This window comes from Leopardus geoffroyi, chromosome X, assembly GCF_018350155.1.
Source record: "Leopardus geoffroyi isolate Oge1 chromosome X, O.geoffroyi_Oge1_pat1.0, whole genome shotgun sequence".
Lineage (NCBI taxonomy): Eukaryota > Metazoa > Chordata > Mammalia > Carnivora > Felidae > Leopardus > Leopardus geoffroyi.
In genome coordinates, this window is record NC_059343.1 from 55,877,470 (window position 1) to 55,903,930 (window position 26,461).

A 26,461-nucleotide genomic window follows, 5' to 3' on the forward strand; every position below is an offset into this window, starting at 1 on the left:
AGAAAGAGGGCCTTGGTGCTGGTGCCTAGAGCTTGGACTTCTAGTTTCCAGAACTGTGAAAAAACAAATTTCTATTGTTTGTAAGTACCCCACTCTCTGGTATTTTGTTATAGCAGTCCAAACAGGCTAAGACACATTTTTAAAGATCTGTAGAAATCTGGGGCACCTGGGTGGCTCAGTTAGCTAAGCATACAACTCTTGATCTCAGCACAGGTCTTGATCTCAGGGTTGTAAGTTCAAACCCCAGGCTGGGCTCTATGCTGGTCGTGAAGCCTACTTAAAAAAAAGGAGCTGTAAAATTCAAAACAAAACAAAAAGAATACGCAACAGAACCAATAGGTCTTCAAAGCCTAAAATATTTACTGTCTTTTTACAAATAATGTTTTTCAATCTCTGATTTAGAGAACTGATTCTCTGACTATTTAAAATACATTTTTGTGAAAAGTTGGGGACCAATACTTTTATCAGACAAAATAGACTTTAAAACAAAGACTATAATGAACTACACACACACACACACACACACACACACACACGCACACGTAGGTTTTAGAAAGGTGAAAATTTACTAAGATATGTAGTCTGGTTCTCTAGTTCTTAGTAGTCTAGTTCTTCACTGAGAATTATCTGGTTTTGGCATATTACAAGTAATGTCAAATTCAAAGTAAGAATTCACTCTAGGATCAAAATTACCTGGGACTCTTCGTACTTTGCAGCTTTCTTCAAGTCTACAATCATTTAAAAATAAAAACAAAAAAACCCCAAATTTATTTCTTAAAAAATCAATTTTAAAGATGCCTGTTAGAAAATAAAGTAGAAAACTAAACAAAAAGAATATTTTAAAATTTCCAAATATTTAAATTTGATAAAGTGTCATCAGTTTAAGTTCACAATATTCATGGGATTAAAATAGGATTTGGTTGGGGAGCACCTGGGTGGCTCAGTTGGCTAAGCTTCTGACTCCTGATCTCAGCTCAGATCTCCACCTCAGTGTCATGAAATCAAGCCCTGCACTGGGCTCTGTGCTGGGTATGGCGCCTACTTAAAATAGGGTTTGGTTGGATTCAGAGTAAAAAATGGTCTGTCATCCCATCACTCAAAAGAGCATGTTACATACATGTGTGCACAAAATACATAAAATGAGCAGTTAAAAATACTATAACAAGATAAAAAGAAGAGCATTACATAAAGATAAAGGGATTAATCCAACAACAGGATATAATAACTGTAAATATCTATGCACCCAACATTGGGAAGTGTGAATACATAAAGCAAATACTAAAGGACATAAAGAGAAATGAATGGTAATAAAATAATAGTAGGGCACTTTAGTACTCCACTTAAGTCAATGGATAGATCATTCAGACAGATTTTTCAGTAAGTAATGTGCCTTTAAATGACACATTAAACCAGATGGACATAACAGATTTATATAAAACATTCCATCCCAAAACAACAGAATGCACATTCTTTTTATAAAAATATTTTTAATGTGTATTTATTTTTGACAGAGAGAGAGAGAGAGTGCAGGGGAGGGGCAGAGAGAGAGGGAGACACAGAATTTGAAGAAGACTCCAGGCTCTGAGCTGTCAGCATAGAGACAGACACGGGGCTCAAACTCACAAAACGCAAGATCATGACCTGAGCCGAAGTTGGACACTTAACCGACTGAGCCACCCAGGTGCCCCAGAATACACGTTCTTTTTAAGTACACATGGAACATTCTCCAGAATATATCATATGTTAAGCAACAAAACAATTTTCATTAAATTTGAGACTGAAATTATACCATGTATCTTTTTTGACCACAATGATATGAAAGTATAAATCAATCACAAGGAAAAAAAAACTGGAAAAAACACAAACACATGGACAGTAAGCAATATATTACTAAAAAAAAAAACCCAATGGGTCAATGAAGAAATCAAAGAAGAAATAAAAATACATAGAGACAAATGAAAGAAGAACACAAATATTTTAAGTCTTTGGGATGGATGAAAGCAGTTCTAAGAAGAAAATAAATAGCAATACAGGTCTACCTCAAGAAACAAGAAAAATCTAAAATCAATCATCTAATTTTCCACATTAAGGAAATAGAAAAAGAAGAACAAATAAAGCCCAAGGTGAGTAAAAGGAAAGAAATAATAAAGATCAGAGCAGAAATAAATCAAATAGATCCCCCCCAAAAAAAATAGGGAAAAAAAACAATGAAACCAAGAGCTGATTCTTTTTTTAAAAAATGTTTATTTATTTTGAGTGTGTGTGTGAGAGAGAGAGAGAGAGAGCATGAATGGGAGAGAAGCAGAGAGAGAGAGGCAGAGAGAGAATCCAAAGCAGGTTCTGAGCTGTCAGCATGGAGTCTGGCAGTGCTTAGCCTCATGAACCATGAGATCATGACCTGAGCCCAAATCAAGAGTTGGATGCTTAACTGACTGAGCTACCCAGGTGTCCCACGAGCTGGCTCCATGAAAAGGTAAATAAAATGGATAAAACCTTAGCCAAAATGATCAAGAAAAAAAAAAGAGAGAAAGGACCCAAATAAATAAAATCAAAAAAAGAAGAGAATAACTAACAACTGATACCACAGAAATGCAAAGGATTATAAAAGAATACTACAAAAAATTATATGCCAGTATATTGGACAACCTAGAAGAAATGGATAAATTCCTAGAAACATATAATCTTCCAAAATGGAATCAGGAAGAAATATAATTTCTGAACAGACCAATTAGTAATGACAAAATTGAATCAGTAATAAAACACTACCAAAAACTTAAAAGTCCAAGACTAGATGGATTCACAGATGAATTCTACCACACATTTAAAGAACAATTAATACTTATTTTCCTCAAATTATTCAAAAAAAAAAAAAAAAAAGAGAAAGGGAAGGAAATCTCCAAATGCATTCTACAAGGGCAGCATTACTCAGATACCCAAACAAAAAACATCACGAATGGGTTTTATCCTAAGGATGCAAGGATGGTTCAAAACCTGCATATCAGTCAATGTGATACACCACATCAACAAAGCAAAGGATAAACATCATAAGGTCATCTCAGTAATAAAGAGATGTTCATGATAAAAAACTCTCAACAAAAATGGGTTTAGAGGAAAGATACGTCAACATCAGCATCATAAAGACCATATGTGAAAAACCCACAGTTAACATCGTATTCAATGGTGAAAAACTGAGAGCTTTTTCTCTAAAATCAGGAACAAGACAAGGATGTTCACTCTCACCACTTTTATTCAACACATTACTAGAAATCCCAGACTCAGTAATCAAACAAGAAAAAGAAATGAAGCATCCATATTGGTAAGGAAGAAGTTAAATTGTTACTATTTGCAGATGACATGATACTATACATAGAAAACCCTAAATCACACACACACACACACACACACACACACACACACACACACATTAGAAGTAATGAATAAATACAGTAAAGTTGCAGGATACAAAATTGATACCCAGAAATTTCTATGCACTAATAATGAGGTAGCAGGAAGGGAAATTAAGAAAACAATTCCATTTGCAATTGCACCAAACAGGACAAAATAGCTAGGAATAAAACTTAACCCAGGAGGCGAAAGCCTTACACTATGAAAAGTATAAAGTACTAATGAAAGAAACTGAGATGACACAAACAAATGGAAAGATAGCCCATGCTTATGGATTAGAAGAATTAATATTGTTAAAACAATCTACAGATTTAATGTAATTCCTATCAAAATACCAACAACAGCTTTCACAGAAGTACAACAAATAATCCTAATATTTGTGTGGAATCACAAAGCAATCTTGAAAAAGAAGAATAAAGAAGGCATCATAATCCTAGATTCAAGATACACAGAAAAGCTATAGTAATCAAAACAGTATGGTACTGGTACAAAAATAGATACATATATCAATAAACAGAATAGAGAGTCCAGAAATAAAATCAGGCTTATATTTTCAATCTATGACAAAGGAGTCAAGAAAGTAGAATCAGACCTACAAATACAGAGTATTGGTGGTTGCCAGAGGGAAGGGGGAGGGGGAGGTGTACAAAATAGGTGAAGGAGAGTGGCAGATATAGGTTTCCTGTTATGGAATGAATAAGTCACGGGAATAAAAGGCACACCATAAGATATATAATCAATGACATTGCAACAGCATTGTACAGTGACAGTAGCTGCACTTGTTGTGAGTATAGCCTAGTGTATAGATTTGTTGAATCACTATATTGTATACCTGAAACAAATGTAACACTGTGTGTCAACTATACTCAAGTAAAATATTTTTTAAATAAAATAAAATATGTCATTACATAGCTATTGTTCTGATAAGGTTTTCTGAATCCTTCTGGGGCAGTTTTGATTCATATTTTCCTAAGAATCTATCCATCTCTGATACTTTTTTTAAACTTGTTTTATTTTTTATTTTTTTAAGTTTACATCCAAATTAGTTAGCATATAGTGAAACAATGATTTCAGGAGTAGATTCCTTAGTGCCCCTTACCCATTTAGCCCATTCCCCCCTCCCACAACCCCTCCTGTAACCCTCAGGTTGTTCTCCATATTTATGAGTCTCTTCTGTTTTGTCCCCCTCCCTGTTTTTATATTGCCCTTCCCTTATGTTCATTTGTTTTGTCTCTTAAAGTCCTCATATGAGTGAAGTCATATGATTTTTGTCTTTCTCTGACCGACTAATTTCATTTAGCATAATACCCTCCAGTTCCATCCACATAGTTGCAAATGGCAAGATTTCATTCTTTTTGATTGCTGAGTAATACTCCATTGTATATATATATACCATATCTTCTTTATCCATTCATCCATCGATGGGCATTTGGGCTCTTTCCATACTTTGGCTATTGTTGATAGTGCTGCTATAAACATGGGGGTGCATGTGTCTCTTCGAAACAGCACACCTGTATCCCATGGATAAATGCCTAGTAGTGCAATTGCTGGGTCCTAGGGTAGTTCTATTTTTAGTTTTTTGAAAAACCTCCATACTGTTTTCCAGCCATCTCTGATATTTTTAAACTTGTTTGCATGGAAAGTACATAATACCCTTATATAAATTAAAAAAAAAAAACTTCTTCATTATTACTCTTGACCTTAATTTTAATCCCACTTTCATCACTAACAAAATTTCAGAGTAGTTTGGAACAAATCACTTGTTTAGTCTCTTGTTTTAGTCTTCTTCTCATAAATGGGAAGAATAATACAACTTACTTCACAGAATTTTTATGAGGATCAGATGCAATAATGTATCTGAAATTGATTTCTAAAATAGTAGAGCCCAAGCAGAGGCTAGTTGCTTTTTTAACCTGCTAGACTATTTTAATAAACTCATTTCATTTATGTGGACTTTTCCTTTTAATGTTTACATGTTATCTTTGAGTGGGAAGATAGGGGATTGGATCTAGTACACAAGTGAAGGGGTTAGCCTTATATAGTAATGACATTTATCAGGAGCAAGGGCATAGAATGTGGTTACAGATGTTTATAAGTGGGTAGATGTGGTGGTGAAAGTCTGTACATGTTCTCTTTTTATTGCAAAGTTGTCATGTGAAATTCAGGACTAGAGAGAAAATGTTGAGGAGACAGAACGTATAATATAATCTTCTTCTAGGCAGTGGGGTGAGTGAAGGGACTTACAAAATGTGTGTGATCACCCAGCAGCATTAACCAGTCTATAAAAGCTTTGTGGTCATTTTAAGTGAGAACAGTCAGCATAGTTGCATTCTTTACTCCAAGCCCACTTAGCCAACTGTGGCAGACACCAAGTAGATAGGGCTAGACTTTTGCCACATAAGTATGATGAAGCAAAACAGGGGCAAGGGAGTTTAGAGTTTCCAAAGGAGTGAGTGTAGCGATCATCAATGGAGTTTAAACTGAATAAGTAGGGAAGAGAGAACATCAGTGGGATGTGAGACAGTGAAATATTCGTAGATTAATGAATTCTAAGTCCCAACAAAGCAAAGAGTAGCAAGTGTGAGGTGGTTTTGTTTTTCCCTGAGCTTGTTTCTTGCTCGTCTCATATACATTAAAGCAGCGGGTTTTTCTAAGAATTCACACATAAACAGAGGTAGGAAATAATTTGGAAAGCTGAACTGAAGAATTTACTATATTTTAAGTTCTCATACAAGTAGCTCAAATATTAGTGGATCACGTATGCATCCTTCTGGACTGTAAGATCTAGGAAAATCAGTGACCTCTGCCCCACTTTGTCATGCCCACTCCCACCATTTTCCTTTCCCAACCTTCTTATAGAGGAAGCCTACTTTAAAATTATTCCAAGTGGTGTTTCTCATGTGGCAGTTTATGTAAAGAACGGAAGTGATGCTGCTCCATACTCCTCAGAGCGTTCTTTCCTTTCCTATGCTTCCTCCTCCTTTCCTTCTTTGCAATCTTTCTTTTTGAAAAAGAGATGTTGGGGAAGGGTGGAAAAAGAAATATTTAGTCCAGCAGACACACTTCTCTTTGCTCTGTGTGTAATTTTAAGGAAAGTCTAGTTGCAAAGGTTTTGTTCGTTTTTGAAAAATACAGTTTTCATGGGGTGCCTGGCTGGAGCATGTGGTTCTTGATCTTAGGGTTGTGAGTTCAAGTCCCACATTGGGCGTAGAAATTACTTGAAAATAAAATCTTAATAAAAGAGAGAATTACACTTTTCACATGAACTTACTCAGAAAAAACACTGACTAGACATTCTACATTTTTAGTTCTTTTTGTCCACTGAGCCTAGAAATTCTCCCACAGTAGCCCCATGTCCTCTTTCTTCCTAGCAACAAAAGAGGAGCACATTGCTGCTAAGAAGACAGTGAAGGACAAGAAAAAGAGAAAGAAGGAATAACCAAAGGAGGTAATGGAAGAAACACCTCTCCTTGGCTAATGAGATACTAACACTCATCACTTAATTTATCTGCTTTACATTCCACTTCTCAGTTTCCCCCAACTCCTTGACCTGACATTTGCTGACAGAGTAGTTTCATGTCACCTTACAATGGCCTAAGCCCAAAACTTCCCATCTCAATATCCCATCCATGGCCCTTGTTCTCTCCAATCCCTCACTGGCAGTGTGGTTCGATTTTCTTTCATTTGAAAACAAAAGCATTCTAACAGATACGGGACACTTTGTGTTTTATATACTTATGTATTTTGATTCTTTACAACAAACATTTCTATTGTAAGTGTTGACAGCTAATTTTTGACTCATAGTCCTTACAATTCTATAAGGTAGTTATTGTTATTATTTCTATTTTACAGATGATGAGATTGAGGCACAGAGACATTTAGTAACTTGTCAAAAGTCAAGTAAAAAGTACATGGTGGAGTTTAGCTTCATACCTAAAGTGTCCTGGTTCCACAGTTTGTATTCTTATTCAATTCACTAAATTGCCTCTCTTTTTATAAATGTAAATATAAAAGATAAAGAAAAAATGAAAGCAAAATTGTTTCCTTGGCACTCCTACTGCCACCACTGCTTTTCAGATGTCTATTATCTTGTGTTTAGACTAGGCATCAACCCCTCTCTTGCCCTGCCTGCCTCACATCCTCTTAGCCATCCATTCTGCCAGGTTGAACCTGGAAGCACTTGTCTATGCTGTGCTGTATCTCATGATCTGTCATAGGCCTGGGGGAATCTCTTCTGTCATTCTGAATGTGCACAAGTTTGGAGATGCAAAAGAGTTAACACTCTACATAGTGACCCTTGACAATGGGATTTGGGAGCGCTAGAGACATGTTTGCCTCTTCTATCTCTCCAGCAGACAATTCTGAAGCCCATTCTACATGGCTCCCCAGTAGGATCTCCCCCAAGTTTTGCAGCTTGAAAACATACCTAAGTCATTAGACTTTCCTTCCATTTCTGCTTCACTCTTCCCAGCTCCCTACTAATGTTGGGGATCACTTCCAACATCAACATATATATAAAAGTCCTTGTCTCAGACTCTGCTTTCTGAAGGAAATGCAGAGAAAGAGAGACCACTCTTCCGATAAGAAATATTTAACCTTTTTTTCCCACACTGCTACTTTCTCATACACTTTCTCATTTAAGCCTCCAAAATCTACTTTGAATTTAGTGTTGATAGTATGTCTCCATTTTAATAGAGATATACTTATTCATATTTTATGATAATATTATTCATATATTACAATAATATATATGATGATTCTTTTTAAAAAATTACACAAAAAATGAAAAGACCATCTTTAACACATGAGCTTTGGTCTTTGTCTTTGTGTTTTCTTCATTGCAAGATGATTGCTGCACCTCCAGACATCATATCTGCATTCAAGGAAAGAAAATTGGCGGGGGTTGGGGGGGTGGCAAGCCATGCAAGCTTAATCTGTCTTTTCTATCTAATAAAGCAAATGTTTTTCCAGAAGCCTCCCTAAATGACTTTTGTTTTTTTCTCAGCCCAAACTGGATATGGCCATCCCTGTCTACACAGGAAGTCGGAAAATTGGAGAACATGATTGCCATGATTGACTTGAAATGATCATGCTTCAATACTTGGGTCTGGACACATTGCCAAACTGAACATAAGTGGAGTCTATCAAGAAGGAATAAGGGGGGGGGGGCTCCTTGGTGGCTCAGTAGGTTGGGCATCTGACTTCAGCTCAGGTCATGATCTCACGGTTCATGGGTTTGAGCCCTGTGCCGGGCTCTGTGCTGACTGCTCGGAGCCTGGAGCCTGCTTTGGATTCTGTGTCTCCCACTCTCTCTTCCCCTCCCCTACTCGCGCTCTCCCTCTGTCTCTTTCTCTCTGAAAAATAAATAAACGTTAAATTTTTTTTAAAAAAAGAAGGAATAAGGGAAAAATGGATATTGTTGAGGCAATTGAATCTTGCCTTCATTAATATTTATATTTAACACAAGTAGTGGCTACTTTTTTTCATTTAATATATCATGAACGTCTTTATATGTCAATACACAAAGATCTATCTTTTCTTTTCTAAACAATACCTGCTGAAATGTTTAGGCATGAAGTATACTAATGTCTTTACTTTGAAATGTATAAAGAATGAAGTAAATGATGCATGAAGAGGTTTGTTGGATGGACAGATGGACAGAGATGTAATAAGGCAGAAATAGCAAAATGTGAATTGTAGAAATCTAGGTGGTGTGTATATGGGTGGTCACTGTACTATTCTTTCAACTTTTAAAAATATATTTGAACATTTTCATAGCAAAATTTTGGGGAAAGTATTAACCTAATTGAATAGTACAAATGTACAGGTATTACAAAATAATTCATAGGGGCACCTGGGTGGCTCAGCTGGTTAATCTCTGACTTCAGCTCAGGTCAAGATCTCATGGTTTGTGAGTTTGAGCCCTGAATTCCTCTCTACTGTCAGTACAGACCCTGCTTCAGATCCTCTGTCTCCCTCTCTCTCTGTCCCTCCCCCGCTCTTGCTTTCTTCAAAAAATAAACATTTTAAAAAAAAGAAAAGAAAAAAATAAAAATAAATTGTAAAATTATTTCTTTTTTTATAAAATTACAATTAGGACACATGCTAAGTGTGTGAATGTAGTTTTATTATTAAAACAATCAAATGTCAAAGGATCCATGGTTTGAAAGAGAATAATTCATGTTGGTATACACAATTATAAATGTTGCTGGATTATGATTATAACTGAAAAAAAAATATATATCATGGCAATTCTTATTCTGTGAGTTATTTATGCCCTTTACATCGTTTTACCTTAAGAGGTACTCTGGAATTTTGTGGAGTGCTTAACCAAAAATACAGAGCACTCTACTTCATCTCATATGAATTTCCTACCTTGTTTGTTAAACAGGGAATAGGTATGTGTAGTCTGAAAGGGCACCCAGGTAACCTTAATACTGACTGAATCTGTAACTGCTTTATAATCTGACCTCCTCCTAGCCCAGGAGCAAGGCAATCCTGAGTCAGAAGTGCTGAGAAAGCACAGGAATGAGGTATAGGTTAGAGGAGTTAGATAACTTAGTTTGGAGTTAGGTGTGGAAATAAAAGTTAAAAAAAGCTTCAGGAAAGTGGGAAAAGAACAGACAATGGGGTAAGGAAGAGCTGGGCCAGGGCAGCAACTGGGAAAGAGGTGGAGGCAAACAGAGAGATTAGAGAGGGGTTTATTAGTAATTCTTCACAACAGGAGAGAGGAAAAACTATGTTTACACTGGGAAGGGTGGAGTGTTTATGAAGAGAAGTACTATACTTTGGGAGAGGCAAGTGACAAGAAAAAAAATACTAAAAGTAGAAAACATGCCTGGAGTTTATAGGGCTGAAAGGTTGCTTGTGTGTTAGAAAGGGTTAAGGTGGGTTTTATGGCTGAGAGTATTCAGGGGAAACAATGGACTCAGAGAGAATGAGCAGGCTACCCCTGGCCCCAGAGAAGGAAGAGTCTAATTGCACTGTCTAGTACTTCCAGAACAGTGTCAAATGATGGTGGTGATAATAAGCATTTTTCTACTGTTCTTGGTTTAAATGGGAATGCCAGGTATAGCAAGATATTGACTTTTGGTTTGAGACAGATATCTTTTCTTTTCTTTTCTTTTCTTTTCTCTTCTTTTCTTGTTGAGAGAGAGAGAGAGAGAGAGAGTGAGAGACAGAGTGAGAGAGCACAATCACTGGAGAGAGTGGGGAGGTGAGGGGCAGAGGGGAAAAAGGAGAGAATCCTAAGCAGGCTTCACACCCAGTGCAGAGGAGCCCCACTTGGGGCTTGATCTCAGGACCATGAGATCATGACCTGAGCTGAAAACAAGAGTTGGACGCTTAACCAACTGAGCCACCCTGGTGTCCTGAGACAAATGTCAGTATAATGTTAGGTATCCTACTACTTTATTATGTAGTTATTAGGTAGATATTATTATTAATGTATTTACTTTCAGGAATGAAGTTGAATTTTCAGCATTAAGATGATGGATTTCTCTTTATCATCATTGCATTTCCTGCTTCTTTTTTTTTTAAACGTTTATTCATTTTTGAAAGACAAAGAGAGACAGAGTATGAGTGGGGTAGGGGCAGAGAGAGAGGGAGACACAGAATCTGAAGCAGACCCTAGGCTCTGAGCTGTCAGCACAGAGCTCAACGCTCCCACAAACTGGGAGATCATGACCTGAGCTGAAGTCAGGTCGCTCAACTGACAGAGCCACCCAGGTGCCCCTGCATTTCCTGCTTCTCCATGAGCTTTATATTTTTGAGAAAAAACTTTAATTGATCATGTAATATTATTATTGTATTATTTGCCAGGTTTGATTTGCTAATAGTTTAAGATGTTTACCTATATTACCTATATTAATAAGTGAGACTGGTACAAAATTTTTGTTTTTACTGCTATCTTTGTTAGCTTTGATACCAAGTTTACACTGAATCACTGGAATAAATTGGTAAATTTTCCTTTTTCCTCTCTCTGGAAAAATTTATATAATGTAGAAATGGTCTGCTCCTTGAAGGCTTGAATGAATAGCCTGTGAAATCATCTAGCACGTTGGGAGTGGGATGGAAGGATAGATCTTTGGCAAGTTTTTTTGTTTTTTTGAGGTAATATATGTATATGGCAAAAATTTCAAATTGCACGAAAGGTCATGTAACAAATAGCCCTCTCTTAAAACAAGAAGTAGTTCTCCAACCTCTTATTGCCAGTTCTTCAGTTTTTCTACTGAGGCAACCACTGTTACCAAGTTCTTGTGTAGCCATTAGGACATAGTCTGTGAATATTCAAGCATATGAATATACATTCCTTTCCCCTTACATTTTTACCCAGATGATAGCATACCATACAAACTGTTCTGTACCTTGCTTTTTATATATTTGATTGTTTTAAGTTTATTTTATTTATTTTGAGAGAGAGAGAGAAAGAGCAGGCGAGGGGCAGAGAGAGAGAGAGAGAGAGAGAGAGCATCCCAAGCAGGCTTTGAACTAACCGCGTGTAGCCCAACGAGGGGTTCAATTTCATGAATCAAGAGTCGAATGCTCAATTGATTAAGCCACCCAGGAGCCCTGATGTTTTTTATTTCCCAAATTTTGTCCTAATGAAATTCCTTACTTCCTTTCTGAATTAATTTTGACCATTTTTCTAGGAAACTGTTTCCCCAATATTTTCTAGTTGTTTTCTTAGAGTTGTGCATTATATTGTCCTGTAATTTAGAACAACTAAAAAAGTTCTCCATACCTATTGGCCTAAATGTTGATCTCACTTCCACCACTTACAAAGTTTCTAAGCAACTTTGGGCATGTCATGTGAGTCCTGCAGCACTGTAAATTTTCATAATCTAACGGAGGGTAATGACTCTAAGTGTATTAAAGAATACTGAGTTTTGCAATTTTGCAAGATATATTTGCAACTAAAAACACAAAATATTTCCCATTTTAAGAGATTGTCCCTATTCCACCCCCTTTCTCTACAACTTTTCCCTCTGACTTTTTTCTTCACAGCATATTACCTCCTACTCAACCTGTACCCTATTAAATGAGGAAAACTGGCATTTTATTCTGAAATAATGCCTGGGTAACCTGAACACGGACTACCTCAACAATTATTTTATGGTCTGTCCTCTTCTTAACCCAGTGCCAAGGCCATCTTGAAACCACTAGCAAAGAGGCAAAGGGATGAGGTTAGATGGCAGAAGTTGGAGCGTGGGGTTAGGGAAAGATAACTAATTTTGGAGGTTTTGCAGGAAATTGAAGAGATTATCAATGGCCACAAGAAATTGGCCGGAAATCTGGACTGGGGTCGAAGTGGGAGGGGTACAATGGGTGACGAAGTTGGGGCTGGGTAATTGTACGTATTCTCTTGTAATAAAAATGTTTCATATTCACTAGCCTCAGTTTTAATATCATTACCATCAGTACCTGAGCAAATATTGAAAATATGCTTGATCTGAAGAATTATGACAGTATTTAAACAAAACAAAACCATACAACTAGCACTGTACACACACCACCACCACCATCACCACCACCATTCATTTGGGAATTTCGTCCCACCACGTTCCACATTCTTTCTCCTTAAATTTAAGACTTGATGCCTTTCTGCATTGCTTACCCAAAAATATAAAGCACTTCATTTCACACCCATCCCTACCCTGTTTGTTAAAAGCGGAAACCTGGTATTCCCATCCCCCAAAACACTTAGGTCTACAGCGTGCATCAAAAATGTATTACCTGATCTCATTATAACCTGGGGTCGTGGTAAAGTGGAGTGAGAAACACTGAGAAACACCCGGAATTAAGTAGGGAAAAAGAGGTTGGCACATGTAGGGTTTTTTTTCTTTCTTTCTTTTTCTTTTTTTTTTTTAAAGTTATTCTTACAATAATCACTCTCTTTAAGACCTTAAACTTTTTTAGTATTTGCTCCAAATCGCTTAGCAATTTTGGAAGTTGTACTGGTATTAGCATTTTGGCCAATGTATATAGAGAAGCTGGCTTCGCCCCTCCTCCAAGGGGGAAAGGGAGAAAAGCCATCTTGTATAGTTTATAATAAAGTTGAGAAGTGGTAACTGGCTGGTAGCGGGGCGGGGCAGGACGGGGGATCGCAAGGAATCATTCAGGCAGGGACCAGGGCAGAGGGAGCAGTTGGTCTGGAGGGCTTGACTGCTTTATTCGGCAGCACGGAATCTTGAAATTTCTCTGCGGCCCCGGGGAGGCGCAGGCTTTTTCCGTGAAGTGCTGGCTCCGGAAACCGGCAACAAGAGCAAGAAACGGGTGCGTGGGTGCGGTGGATTAAAACAGACACACACACAAACACACACACACACACACACACACACACACACGCAGCAGTGACGCGATCTGAAGATCGGCGTTGAGTATTAAAGAGGGAGTGGCCTCAAAGAAGCGAGGCGAGGCGCGGCAATTCAGACCTCTCGCCAACAGCTGGAGGACAGGGAGAGCAAAGGACAGGCGCCGCCTGCAGTTGCCAGACGCTTTACGGTGACGCGACAGCAGTGCGTTGACGCGCTGATGAGCCGCGGCCTCCACGTCTTAGGTTCCGCAAAGGCCTGTGGGAGCGACCCGGGAGAAGGAGGGCCAAGATGGCGAAAGCGGCAGAGTCTTCGGGAGAGCCGGGGACAACGTCGCCCAGGCCCCTGGTGAGCTTGGGTTCTGCGACGAAAGGGACTGAGGGTGAGGCAGAGCGCCCTTATGGAAGTCGGGTGACGGGCTCCTGGCCTGAGAAGGCCGACTCCTTTCTCCCGGTAGGCCTGTCCTGTATCCTATGCCAGAACCAGCCCCAACACTGCACCTGCTCTTTGGGCTCACCGCTTTCCCCCTGCTTTCCTCGTTCCTTCAACGCCTTCTTGGGAAACTCCGATTCACTTTGCTTTCCCATACTCTGAGGGAAAGTCCTCATCCCGTACATTGTGTTAAATGCCAAGCTTTAGGTGATTTCTTAAGTATCTTAAGAATTTAGACGTTTCTGCTGTCCTTCATGTTATCAAGAACCTGTTCTTGTTGGAGTAGCATTCTTGGATTAATGATATTACTTCCCATAGAACGTTATAACTTGATTATTGATTTGTTCAGTGACCCCAGTAGTTTTGGTTTCATCCCTGCCCTCACTGTTGCAGCTCCTTGTAATTCTCTTCATGGTGCTGTCTTGCTCCTGTTGTTACAGGGGATATGATTTCTATTGCAAGTACAAGCCCAAAGCCTGGACAGGTATTTAAGAACAGAGGTTTTGGAGTTAAACTTACCTGGACTGGAATCACCCCACTCTGCCTCCTATGAGAGTTTGGGCAAATTATTTCATGGAGAATGTTTTCTTCATCTGTAAAATGGATATATAAATACGTGCCTCAGAGAGCTTTTAGGAAGATGAAATGATATGATTTATGTGAAGTGCAGAACACAATCAGCATCATGAACTAAGGATTGTAATTAATTCAGCATTCTGCCCCAAGATCCCTCTTCCAGTGTTTAGTTCTATAGCAGTTGTTTAATGGTACATCCCTTTCCTCTGTTTTAAATTGGCAACTTAACATAGAGGACTGAACTGGGAGTCAGGTGAAATTGCTTCTAGTCCTGCTTACTTACTTACTGACTACTTACTTATTACTTACTGATAAGTTACTTACTACTACTTACTAGCACTATTTGTTCATCTCTTCATTCATTCAACAAATATTTCTTGAACATCTACTGTGTCCCAGGCACTCCTTTAGGCACTGGGGATACAGCAATGAAAGAGAGTTGGGTAGGTCCAAGTTCTCATGGAACAATTGTGACCTTGAGGAAATCACTCTCAACACCAGTTTCCTCATTTGGAAAATGAGGATAGTAACTCATCACAGAACTAATGAGAGTACTAATGAGCTAATATACACACAGTGCCTGGTATGACATAGTTTACAGGTGTTTAGCTGTTTTTGTAGTTGCTGTTCCACCTCTCTTATGAAGTTCTCCACAATTAAATTTAGTGGTTCTGGTCATTCATTGCTCAATGTCTGATCCACTTCTATTCAGTAATGCTTATTTAAGTCCCACAATGTGCAGTGCACTATGCTATCTGCTTTAGGAAATACAGATGGCCTGCCCTTTTTGGTACTTACAGCCTAGTAAGACAAATGTACGATGCTAAGATAAGATAGTAAATCAGAGAGAGTTACATATAAAATATTAACAAAATTTAAAGGAAGATGCTATCATGTCTAGTTGGGATGACAAAGCAAGCTACATAGTAGAAGTTATATTTGAGAGGGCCTCAAAGGATGGGTAGGATTTGAAATTTCAGGTTACCATAAGAGCTATCAGTGACTGAGAACCTGCTATATGCCAGGATTGTATTAGACATCCTCCACACACTTTATAAACTTCACAGCAACCATTTCAGTTAGTTGGTTTTTAAACTGTTTTACTTGCAGATGAGGAGATGAGACTCAGAGAAGTTTGACGATTTCCCTAGGGTCTTAGAACCAGTTAGTGGCCAGGCCTGAAATTTGAAGCTGGGTCTGCGTCTAAAGCCCAGATTATTTCCATTAATACTGCACAACCTCTCATGGGCAAATGTACAGAAGTTGGGAATTGTTAATGTGTTTATAGGATAACAGATCATTTTGGCTAAAGCACAGGGAAGTATTAGGAGGTAAGCCTTAAAAAATAAGGCTACTGAATTAGGGAGGCAGTATGGAACAGTGGTTAGGAATTTGTGTGCTGGGGTCAAATTGCTTAGATTTGATTTTAAGCTCTGTCATTTAATCTCCCCATGCCTCAGTTTCCCCATCTGTAGAATGAAGATACAGCAATAATACGCTCATAGGGTTGTTAGGTGGATTCAATGAGTTAACGCATGTAAAACACTTGGTAGTGTGCCTGGCACGTAATAATCATGCAATAAGTATTATTTATTCTTATTGACTACTGAGCTTGGAGGTGTAATAGGCAATGAGGTGCCAGTGGAAAGTTTTAAGAAGGGAAGGGCTTAAAATCATGACTTTGACAAAATAATAGAAGGGTTACCATGAAGAATGTCTGGAATCTAGACCAGTGAAACCAGTAGTTCTAAGAACAGGTGATTGCTACCTGGACTATAGCAGTGGTGGGGTCATGAAGTTTAGAGAGGCAGGATCCTTAAGGGTTTGTAGTGCTAGGGAGAATGTGTCTTACATCAGTGTTTTTCAAACTTTAATGTGCATAGCAACCATCTGGGGAATTTTTTTAGATTGCAGATTTTGATTTGGTAGGTCTGAGATGAGACCTGAGATTCTGCGTTTCTAACATGCTTCCAGGTGCTGATGTTGCTGTGAGTCCCAGTACCACATGTTGAAAAACAAGGCTGTATACAAATGGTGGGATAGTGATACCCTGAACAGATATATGTAAGAGGAGGATGAAGACCCTAAAAGTTGATTAATTCACTTTCGGACAGGTTCAGTTTGAGATATTGGCAAGCCATGCAATAGATACCCAGCAGGCAGTTTGTCTAAACCCTGAATTTCAGGGCTCAGAAGATGTCAGGATTAGAGATGTTTGTTTGTTTGTTTGTTTATTTATTTATTTATTATTAAATTTTTTTAATGTTTATTTATTTTTGAGAGAGAGAGAGAGAGCGAGCCGGAGAGGGGCAGAGAGAGAGAGAGAGGGAGACACAGAATCTGAATCGTAGCAGGCTCCAGGCTCTGAGCTGTCAGCACAGAGCCCAACGTGGGACTCGAACTCAGGAACAATGAGATCATCACCTGAACCGAAGTCAGACTTAACAGACTGGTTTAACAGACTGAGCCACCCAGGCGCCCCTAGAGATGTTTATTTCGGAGTCATTTGCATAGAGTTGGAAAGACAGTCTTTGGTAATGCCTATCTATTGCTTGTCTGTTTGGGGAACAGGAAAAAGAGTTATAATAATGGCTTTAGCCTGAGGTCTGGAAGCATGTTGGTCCCAGGTAAAGGGGCTGGTTGGAGACCATGCCACTAGCCACCCTCCCTACTTCTTGAAGCCAAGCCTGTTTGACTGAGTTGGTTTCTGCTTGATGCTCCTCTACTCGTTGACTCTTTGCTCCAGGGTTTTGGTCAATAGTATAATTCGTCTGGTCCCAGCTGCTTTCTTAAGGCTGCAGTCCCTGGTTTTACTGTTTGTTTTTGGCCTTGCCTCTACCCGCTCCCCTCGTTGGCCCAAGCCAGGCAGTGAAGTGCATGTGGGTTTCTGTGCACACATGTGCACATATGTGCATGAACCCACCTGCACAAGAAGAAGGGACATGGGATCCAAACTCACCTTCTATCCCCACTGAGAGGCTAGTCAGAGAGCAAGGTCCACTAGCTGAGGGCCTGGAAGTCCTGTCTGTCTTATGTGAGGCTGGAAGGCCACAGATCCTGGCTCAGCTCACTGAACAATGTCACTCATTCTCCTGAGAAGAGATATTGAGGAAATGTTGGGATGGGGAATAGGGTGGGAATCACATGGCCTTTAATGACTGTAGTGACTTCCAAAATCAATTACCTGGAGTTAGGCCACAGGTTAAGGACACAGTCTTCTACAAGGCTGCCCTTATTTCAGACACCAGCCACAGGTTTGGCTGTTCCCAGGACCACTCTTAATTCTGACCTACTGGCTACAGAGGGGTTCCTGTGTTCCCCCTCAAACTCCATACTTAACTAGAACGATTCACAAAATTCAGGACAGCACTATACTTAAAATTACAGTTTCATTATAGCAAAAGGATGCAATCCAAACCAGTGAAAGGGAGAGATGTGTAGGGTGAAGTCTGGGAGGGTCCCTAACACAAAGCTTCCTTGTCTTCTCCCTGTGGAATCAGGACCCTGTTAACCCCCCGAGATATCAGTGTGTGACAATATGCAGAATATTGCCAATCAGGGAAGTGCACTTGTGTATCCAGAGTCTTTATTGGTGTTTCTTTATGTAGGCATGATTGACTGGGTCATTGACTCCTCCCCTCCTCAGAAGCCAGGTTTATATCACACGACTCAAAGCTTCAGCCCTCTAATCTTGTGTTTGGTCTTTCTGGAATGGTTAACCTCCATGCTGAGCCATCTCATTAGCAAAAACTGTCTAGGGGCCTACCATGACTTATTTGTTAGCTAAACTGTTATGGCACACCATGAATAACAAAAATACCACTCTCATTTGGGAAATTCCCAGGGTTTAGAGGAATGGGAGACAAAACCCAGCCAAATTCTTTATTATCCAATAGTGACAGAACTACAATAGACTCCCTGGGAATCTTGAAATAGAGCTAACATTTATCTACCCCCTGCTGTGAGCCTACTATTAAGTGCTATGCACATAGTAATACGTTTCTTCCTCACAACAACCCTGAGTGATGATACTGTTATCTCAATTTTACTGAGGTGCGCAGAGTAAGGAACCTGCTCAGTGTCACGTAGGTAGTAAATGATAGAGCTGGGATTTGAATCCAGGCTGTCTGGCTTCAGCAGTCTGCACTCTGCACTCTTAACCCATACTCTCCAAATCTGTATGTTGAGCATTGACCAACTATGTGTTAGGTGCAATGCTGGTGTTACCTAATTCTTACGGCACTTTGTCTTCAAGTGAGAGCAGAGCCCAATTTGGCTTCGAAGCTCATTCCTTCTGTGCTGCCTTGCCTTACCCTAGCACTTGCAGGCAGTGAGAAAGCTCAAAACAGTTGTCCTGGACCTTGAAATGTCAATGTCATAGTAGTGAGAGAATACAGCTTTGAAAGGGGTGGTTTACATGTTAAATGCTGAAGAGTATTCAGAGGGTAAAAGGATCCCTGTACTTCTTGATGATGAGCCGAGTCAGTAAAGTTATGGGGAAGCCAGTACCAAATTACAAAGGATTAAGGGAGTGGGCGAGTGTAGAGCCATTTAATCAGGAAAGAGGAGAGGAAGAATAGTTTGAGGGAATGGCAAAAACAAAGAAGTGATGTATTTAAAAATTCTATTACAGGAGCTTTCAATATATAAACAAAATAAAGAGTGGTATAATGAACCCCGTGTACTTAACCAAATTCTGCTATTCTTATTTCATATTCCCCACCACATTTTTTTACTGGAGTATGATTTTTTCAATTTAATCTTTTTTAAACTTATTTTTTAAGTTCAAGTATAATTAACATACAGTGTTATAATAGTTTCAGGTGTACAGTATAATGATTCAACCATTGTATATACATCTCAGTGCTCATCACTATAAGTGTACTCTTAAACCCTTTTGTCTTTTTCACCCATCCCCTCAACCAACCTCCTCTCTGGCCACCACAGATTTGTTCTCTATATTTAAGAGTCTGGGGGTTTTTTTGTCTCTTTTTTTCTTTGTTCATTTGTTTTTGTTTCCTAAATTCCACATATGAGTGAAATCATATGGTACTTGTCTTTCTTTGACTTATTTTACTTAGTAACATTACTTACCCTCTAGATCAACCCATGCTGTTGCAGATGGCAAGGTCTCATTCTTTTTTATAGCTGAATAATATTCCATTGTACATATATACCACATCTTCTTTATCCATTCATCAGTTGATGGACATTTGGGTTGCTTCCATGTCTTGGCTCTTATAAACAGTGCTGCAATAAACACAGGGGTACAAATATCTTTTCAAATTAGTGTTTTGTTTTCATTGGGTAAATACCCAGTAGTGGAATTACTGGATCATATGGCAATTACTGGATCACTATTTTTATTTTTTTGAGGAACCTGTGTATTGTTGTCCACAGTGTCTGCACCAGCTTGCATTCCCACCAACAGTGCATGAGGGTTCCTTTTTTGTTGGAGTATAATTTTTAACCTTGTTATTTTTAACTAATTTTATACCTATAGAAAACACAGAGAGTTTCCTATATGCCTTCTCTAGTGTTAACATTGTATATAACCATAGTAAAGTGATGACAACCAGTAAATTAACATTGGCATAATGCTATTAACTAAGTTACAGATCTTATTTGAATTGTATCAGTTTTCTACTAATGTCCTTTTTTGTTCCAGGATCTTATCCAGAATCTCGCATTTCATTGAGTTACTATTTTTCCCTGGTTCCCTTAGATCTTTAATGGTCTTTGTTGTCTTTCATGATCTTTTCTGAGTGTTTTAAAGCAAATTATAGACATATGACTTTACCTGTAAATACTTAAGTATGTTTCTCTAACAGGTAAGGACGTTTTCTTTGTTATCACAGTAACAAAACTAATAATTCCTCAATATCATCTAATCTGTGCTCGTCATCTCACAGTTTTCCAAAAAAAAAAAAAAAATGTGTTTTTACAGTTTGTCCGAATCAGGACCCAAAGGTCAGCAAATTGCATTCAGTTAATAAGTCTCTTAAGTCTTTCTTAATATGTAAATGTTCTCCTGTTTTTAATGCAATTTATTTGTTTAAATTTAGTCATTTGTCTTCTGGAATTCTCCACTTTCTGTATTTGGCTGATTATATCCTCATAGTGTTTTTAGTATGTTCCTCCAGCCACATATTTTCTGTAAACTCTAAGATTATATTCAGGTTCATTTTGGCTAGAGATGGGGCAAGAATAAAAAAACTTAGGTGGCCCCTAAAATTAGGAATGTTTGTTTTTTAACTATTCATTAAGTTTCAGAATATACCAGAGTACAATAGTAAAGTATACCTTCATGTACCCAACCTTCAATACTTATCAATTTATGGCCTATCTATCCACTTCCTATCTATACTATTTGGAAGCAAATCTCAGGCATCATTACATCAGTAAATATTTAATACATGTCTCTAAAAGAAAAGGATTCTGTTTTTAAAGAACATAACTATAATATCATTGGTACATCTAAAAAATTAGTAAACTTCTAATATCAAATATCCTGTCAGTATTCAAATTTCCAATTATCTCCTAAATGTCGTATTTTTAGAATTTAAAATCTGGCCTAGGGGCGCCTGGGTGGCTGAGTCGGTTGAGTGTCCAGCTTCAGCTCAGGTCATGATCTCATGGTCCGTGAGTTCGAGCCCTGCATCGGGCTCTGTGCTGACAGCTCAGAGCCTAGAGTCTGCTTCGGATTCTGTCTCCCTCTCTCTCTCTGCTCCTCCCCCACTCACAATCAATCTCTCTCTCTCTCTCTCTCTCTCTCTCTCTCTCTCTCCCTCCCCAAAAATAAATAAACATTAAAAATTTTAATCTGGCCCAATACCTATTTTATTAATAAGGTTTTATTGGAATATAGCCACACTTAATTGTTTATGTATCATCTCGGACTGCTTTCATGCTGTAATAGCAGAGTTGAGTAGTTGTAACAGAATCTGCATGACTCTCAAAGTCTAAAATATTTACTTTTGGGGCCCTTTATAGAAAAAGTTTGGGGACCCCTGCTTTAAGCAATCATCTTTTAGAATAATTAAAAATAAAAAAAATATTTTTTATATTTATTTTCATTTTAACCACTTCTGTAGATCTTCATTTCCTGTGTAAATCCAAGTTTCCTTCTGATATATTCCTGAAGATCTTTCTTTTTTTTTCAGGAGTAGAATTCGGTGATTCATTGCTTACATAATACCCAGTGCTCATCACAACAAGTGCCCTCCTTTTTAGAAAGAAAAAAAAATTAATGTTTATTTACTTTTCAGAGAGACAGGGAGACCGCACAAGCAAGGGAGGGGCATAGAGAGAGGGAGACATGGAATCCGAAGCAGGCTCCAGGCTCTGAGCTGTCAGCACAGAGCCTGATGCAGGGCTTGAACTCACGAGCTGTGAGATCATGACCTGAGTTGAAGTCGGGCGCCCAACCAACTGAGCCACCCAGGCACCCCAACAAGTACCCTCCTTAATACCAATCACCCACCTAGCCCATCTCCCACCCACCTCCCTCCATTAACCCTCAGTTTGTTCTCTACTTTTAAGAGTCTCTCATGGTTTGCCTCTCTCTCTCTCTTTTTCCCTTTGCTCATTTGTGTTGTTTCTTAAGTTCCACATATGAGTGAAATAATATGGTATTTGTCTTTCTCTGACTGACTTATTTTGCTTAGCATAATACACTGTAGCTCCATCCACATCATTGCAAGTGGCAAGATTTCATTCATTTTGATGGCTGAATAGTATTCCATTGTACATATATACCATATTCCTGAAGATCTTTTTTTAACATTTCTTGTGCAACTTTTGCTTATCTGAAAAAAGTCTTTATTTTGCCTTCATTTTTGATAGCTGTTTTTGCTGGGTTTTCTGGGTTGACAGTTTTTTCAGCATTTTAAGGGTGTCTCCATTTTTTTTCTGGCTTGTGTAGTTTTGGGTGAGATGTCTGTTACTGAAATTTTTCCTCTGAATGCAATGTCTTTTTGTCTTTGGCTGGCTTCAGGATTTTTTGTTTTGTTTTGTTTTTAGTAGTTTGAATGTGTTTAGGTTTGTAGATTTTGGGTTTTGTTTTGTCTTTAAGTATTTATCTTGAGTGGGGTTCTCTGGGATTGGATCTATCAGTTGATGTCTTTTATTATTTTTGGAAAATGTTCACCCATTATCTTTTCAAATATTTCTTCAGGCACATTTTCTCTCTCTTGTCCTAGGATTCCAATTATATACATATTAGACCGTACTATTGACCCACAGCTCTTGGATGCTTATTCTGTTTTGGGTTTTGTTTGCTTTTTCCAGTCTTACTGAGATATAATTAACATAGTAACACTGTATAAGTTTAAGGTGTACAACAATGATTTATATGTTTTTTTTTAAATCTTCTTTTTTTGTTTTAGTCTGGATAATTTTCACTGACCTATTACTGATTTTCTTTGGCTGTGTCGAGTCTATGGATAAAGTTGTCAAAGGCATTCTTCATCTATTACTATGTTCATTTATTTCTGGCATTACCATTTGAATCTAACAGTTTCCATCTCTTTGCAGAAATTCACCATCATTTATTTGTGCATATACCTTTTCTACTAGAGCATTTAACATATTAATCATAGTCCTCTTAATTTTTTTCTGATAATTATAACATCTAGGTCATCTCAGAGTCTGTCTTGTCATAGTGGGTTGTTTTTTCATTGTGGGGGGTGTAATATTTTTTATTGAATGCTGGCCATCGTGTATAGAACAGTAGAGGCGGCCTGGAAGTAGTGCATCTTTTCTTCCAAGTTTTTACTGTGGGGATTAAGTCAGTCTAGTCAGGAGTTGAACGGTGTTTGGATTTATCCTTGCAATGGGAACCTTCAATCTGTCACCAGCTTCAAATTCCTCTTCCACTACATTGTGCTTAGGGTGGGTGCTAGATCGTCCTGGTGTTTTTCTTAATGTCCCTGTTCTATGCTCAGATCTGTTCATTTTCCCTTTGCCCTTGCATAAAATAGTGGGTCTTTCTCTAACCTCTAGCCCCTCCCCTAGCAGTAGACTGCTATTGGTTTTGACTCCACACTTGCTAGCCTGGGAGAAGGGATTATTTGCTGTCTTGGTCCAGCCTCAGCCTTAGGTAGTTCATGTGTCCCTGTTTCTCCCCCAGCTGAAGGACACTGTAGTGGTCTGGCTTCAGGATGTTTTCCTATCCCTCTCCCAGAAGTAGAGACATTTGTCTTTCCCTTTCACCATACACAGTAGGCCTTCACCTGTGCCCTGGAGACAGCAGGGTTCTCTTAGTAGCTCTAAGGCTCCTGTTCTGTAGGGGAGAAGGGCCTGAGCAGGGGCTCTTTGCTTTTCTCAGAATTGGCAGCTGCTCCCTTCCCCAGCACCAAGACCCAGTGGAAGTCTCTGGTGTAGAGCCCACAAGTGGGTGTGAACTCCCCTCGTGTCTGATGCATCCAGGGGCCCTGTACTCACATACTAGTCCATGCTTGGCCTTTGGCAATTCCTTTTAAGTTTTCGCTGAATTCTTAAGCATCTGTGTGATATCTAGTGTCATTGTCTTATACTTTGCTGCACTGTGCAATGTAGTGCTCATGTCCCATCTTTTCCTGGAAGCATCTCTCCTTCCTTAGATTTTATTCAGGCTACTTGGTTGCCCTACAACCTCAACTGTCTGATGGGTTTAAGAAAAGTTATGATTTTGTAGTTTAACTTTTCCTCATTGTTCTAGTGGTAGGGGTATTCTTTCTAGCTTTCTGTATCCTACTCACAAGTCAAATTCAGTGTTCTAAAGTCACTTGAAATAGTTGGCTCTCTGTGTAGTTGTGCATTTAATTCAACGTACAGTAGATTCATTTGTTTCATTTTTCTTTCAGTTTTAAGGACTTCTTTTAAATTTTTTTTTAAAAATTTTAAACGTTTATTTATTTTTGAGAGAGACGGAGACAGAGAGACAAAGTGCAAGCAGGGGAGGGGCAGAGAGAGAGGGAGACACAGAATCTGAAGCAGGCTCCAGGTTCTGAGCTGTCAGCACAGAGCCCAACACAGGGTTTGAACTCACGAGCTGTGAGCCAAAGTCAAACGCTTAACAGACTGAGCTACCCAGGTGCCCCGGACTTCTAAATTTTAATTTTGTTTCATGATTATGTGAACTATTTATATGACTTCAAGTCCTATATATAGAACCACTTGTATTTGCAGAAGCCTAGCTTCTCTATCTCCTCTACCTTATTCTCTCCTTTCCTTAATGGAAACCTCTTTTAAAAAAAATCATATGACTTATTTCTTACATTATGTATGACTTAAATTATACTGCATGATTTATTTCTTATACATTTCTTACATTTAAAAGTAACATTCACATGTGAGTGTGTGTGCGTGTGTGTGCATTAAGCGCCTTTATAGCCTCTACTTTCTTAAATGAATAGCAGCATATTATAAAAACTTTTCAGGGGCGCCTGGGTGGCGCAGTCGGTTGAGCGTCCGACTTCAGCCAGGTCACGATCTCGCGGTCCGTGAGTTCGAGCCCCGCGTCAGGCTCTGGGCTGATGGCTCAGAGCCTGGAGCCTGTTTCCGATTCTGTGTCTCCCTCTCTCTCTGCCCCTCCCCCGTTCATGCTCTGTCTCTCTCTGTCCCAAAAATAAGTAAAACGTTGAAAAAAAAATTTTTTTAAAAACTTTTCTCCACATTGTTTTTTTATTCAATACTCCATAAATAGTTCTTTAGAGATACTCCCATTCCTTCTTATAGATGCACAGTGCTCCATTATGTGAATACATCATACTTTGTTCAGCTAGTTCTATGTTGATGGATGTTTAGGTTATTCTCAGGTTTTTGCTTTTACAAGTAACGTTATAATAAACAGCTTTGTGTATATGTTCTTTTTGGAACAATGGAGTAGTATTTTTCCTACTCTATCTTTAGACTCCTAAAAGTGGCATTGCTTTCAGTGGATGATCCATATATAAATTTGCTAGGTATGGCCAGATTCATCTTCAGTAGAATGTAGTACTACTTTGCATTTCCACCAGAAGCGTGTGAATACTCTTTCCCCACAGTTTCACCTGCAGAGTATGTTGTCAAACTGTTGGATTTTTGCCAGTCTTAACACGGAAACATTTTTATTACAAGCAGTTTTAATTTGCATTTCTTTTTTTTTATTTTTTAATTATGTATTTATTTTTTAATTATGTATATATTTAAGAGAGAGCAAGTGGGGGAGGGGCAGAGAGAGAGGGAGACACAGAATCCAAAGCAGGCTCTGAGCTGTCAGCACAGAGCCCGACGCAGGGCTCAAACTCGCAGACTGTGAAATCATGACGGGAGCCGAAGTCGGACACTCAACCGACTGAGCCACCCAGGCACCCCTAATTTTCGTTTCTTATTAAAAAGTGTGTTTGAGAATTTATTTTTCAGAAGTTCTTTGAACAACTTTATTCTTCCTAGAATTTCAGTATACTGTCTTACACTTCATTTACCTGCAGCTGCTACCCTCTAAATATTGTGCCCATTGGGCCAAAAGTCATGGGAGAAGTGATCGTTGTATTTGTTTTCTTAGGAACTAGAAGACTCCTGAGTTTTAGTTACAGTAATCAAATTTGGCAGATGAACATAAGAGTTTAAAAGCTTTTAGTCTCATAATTCATTTTGGAAATGTTATTTGATCTGGTTTGCCAGATAACCTGGTAAAAAGAGTATAGATTAAGATTTATTTTGCTATTTCCCTGTTCTTCCCAGTTTCGCTTTAGTCTTCACATAATGCTTTT

The 26,461-nt window shown here is 38.6% G+C and overlaps 1 protein-coding gene across 2 annotated transcripts in view; it reads left to right on the forward strand.

Moving 5' to 3' along the window:
• Nucleotides 1-13,706: 13,706 nt before the first annotated feature.
• Nucleotides 13,707-26,461, forward strand: part of YIPF6 (Yip1 domain family member 6) — a 38,557-nt gene continuing 25,802 nt past the window's right edge. Inside the window, exon 1 of one of the 2 annotated variants that reach the window (XM_045470721.1) lies at nucleotides 13,707-14,066. In XM_045470721.1, coding sequence (XP_045326677.1) covers nucleotides 14,010-14,066 — 57 coding nt within the window. In that variant the 5' untranslated portion in view covers nucleotides 13,707-14,009. Of the gene's footprint in view, nucleotides 14,101-26,461 lie in introns of both variants that reach the window. The other variant, XM_045470722.1, reaches the window with a different exon arrangement.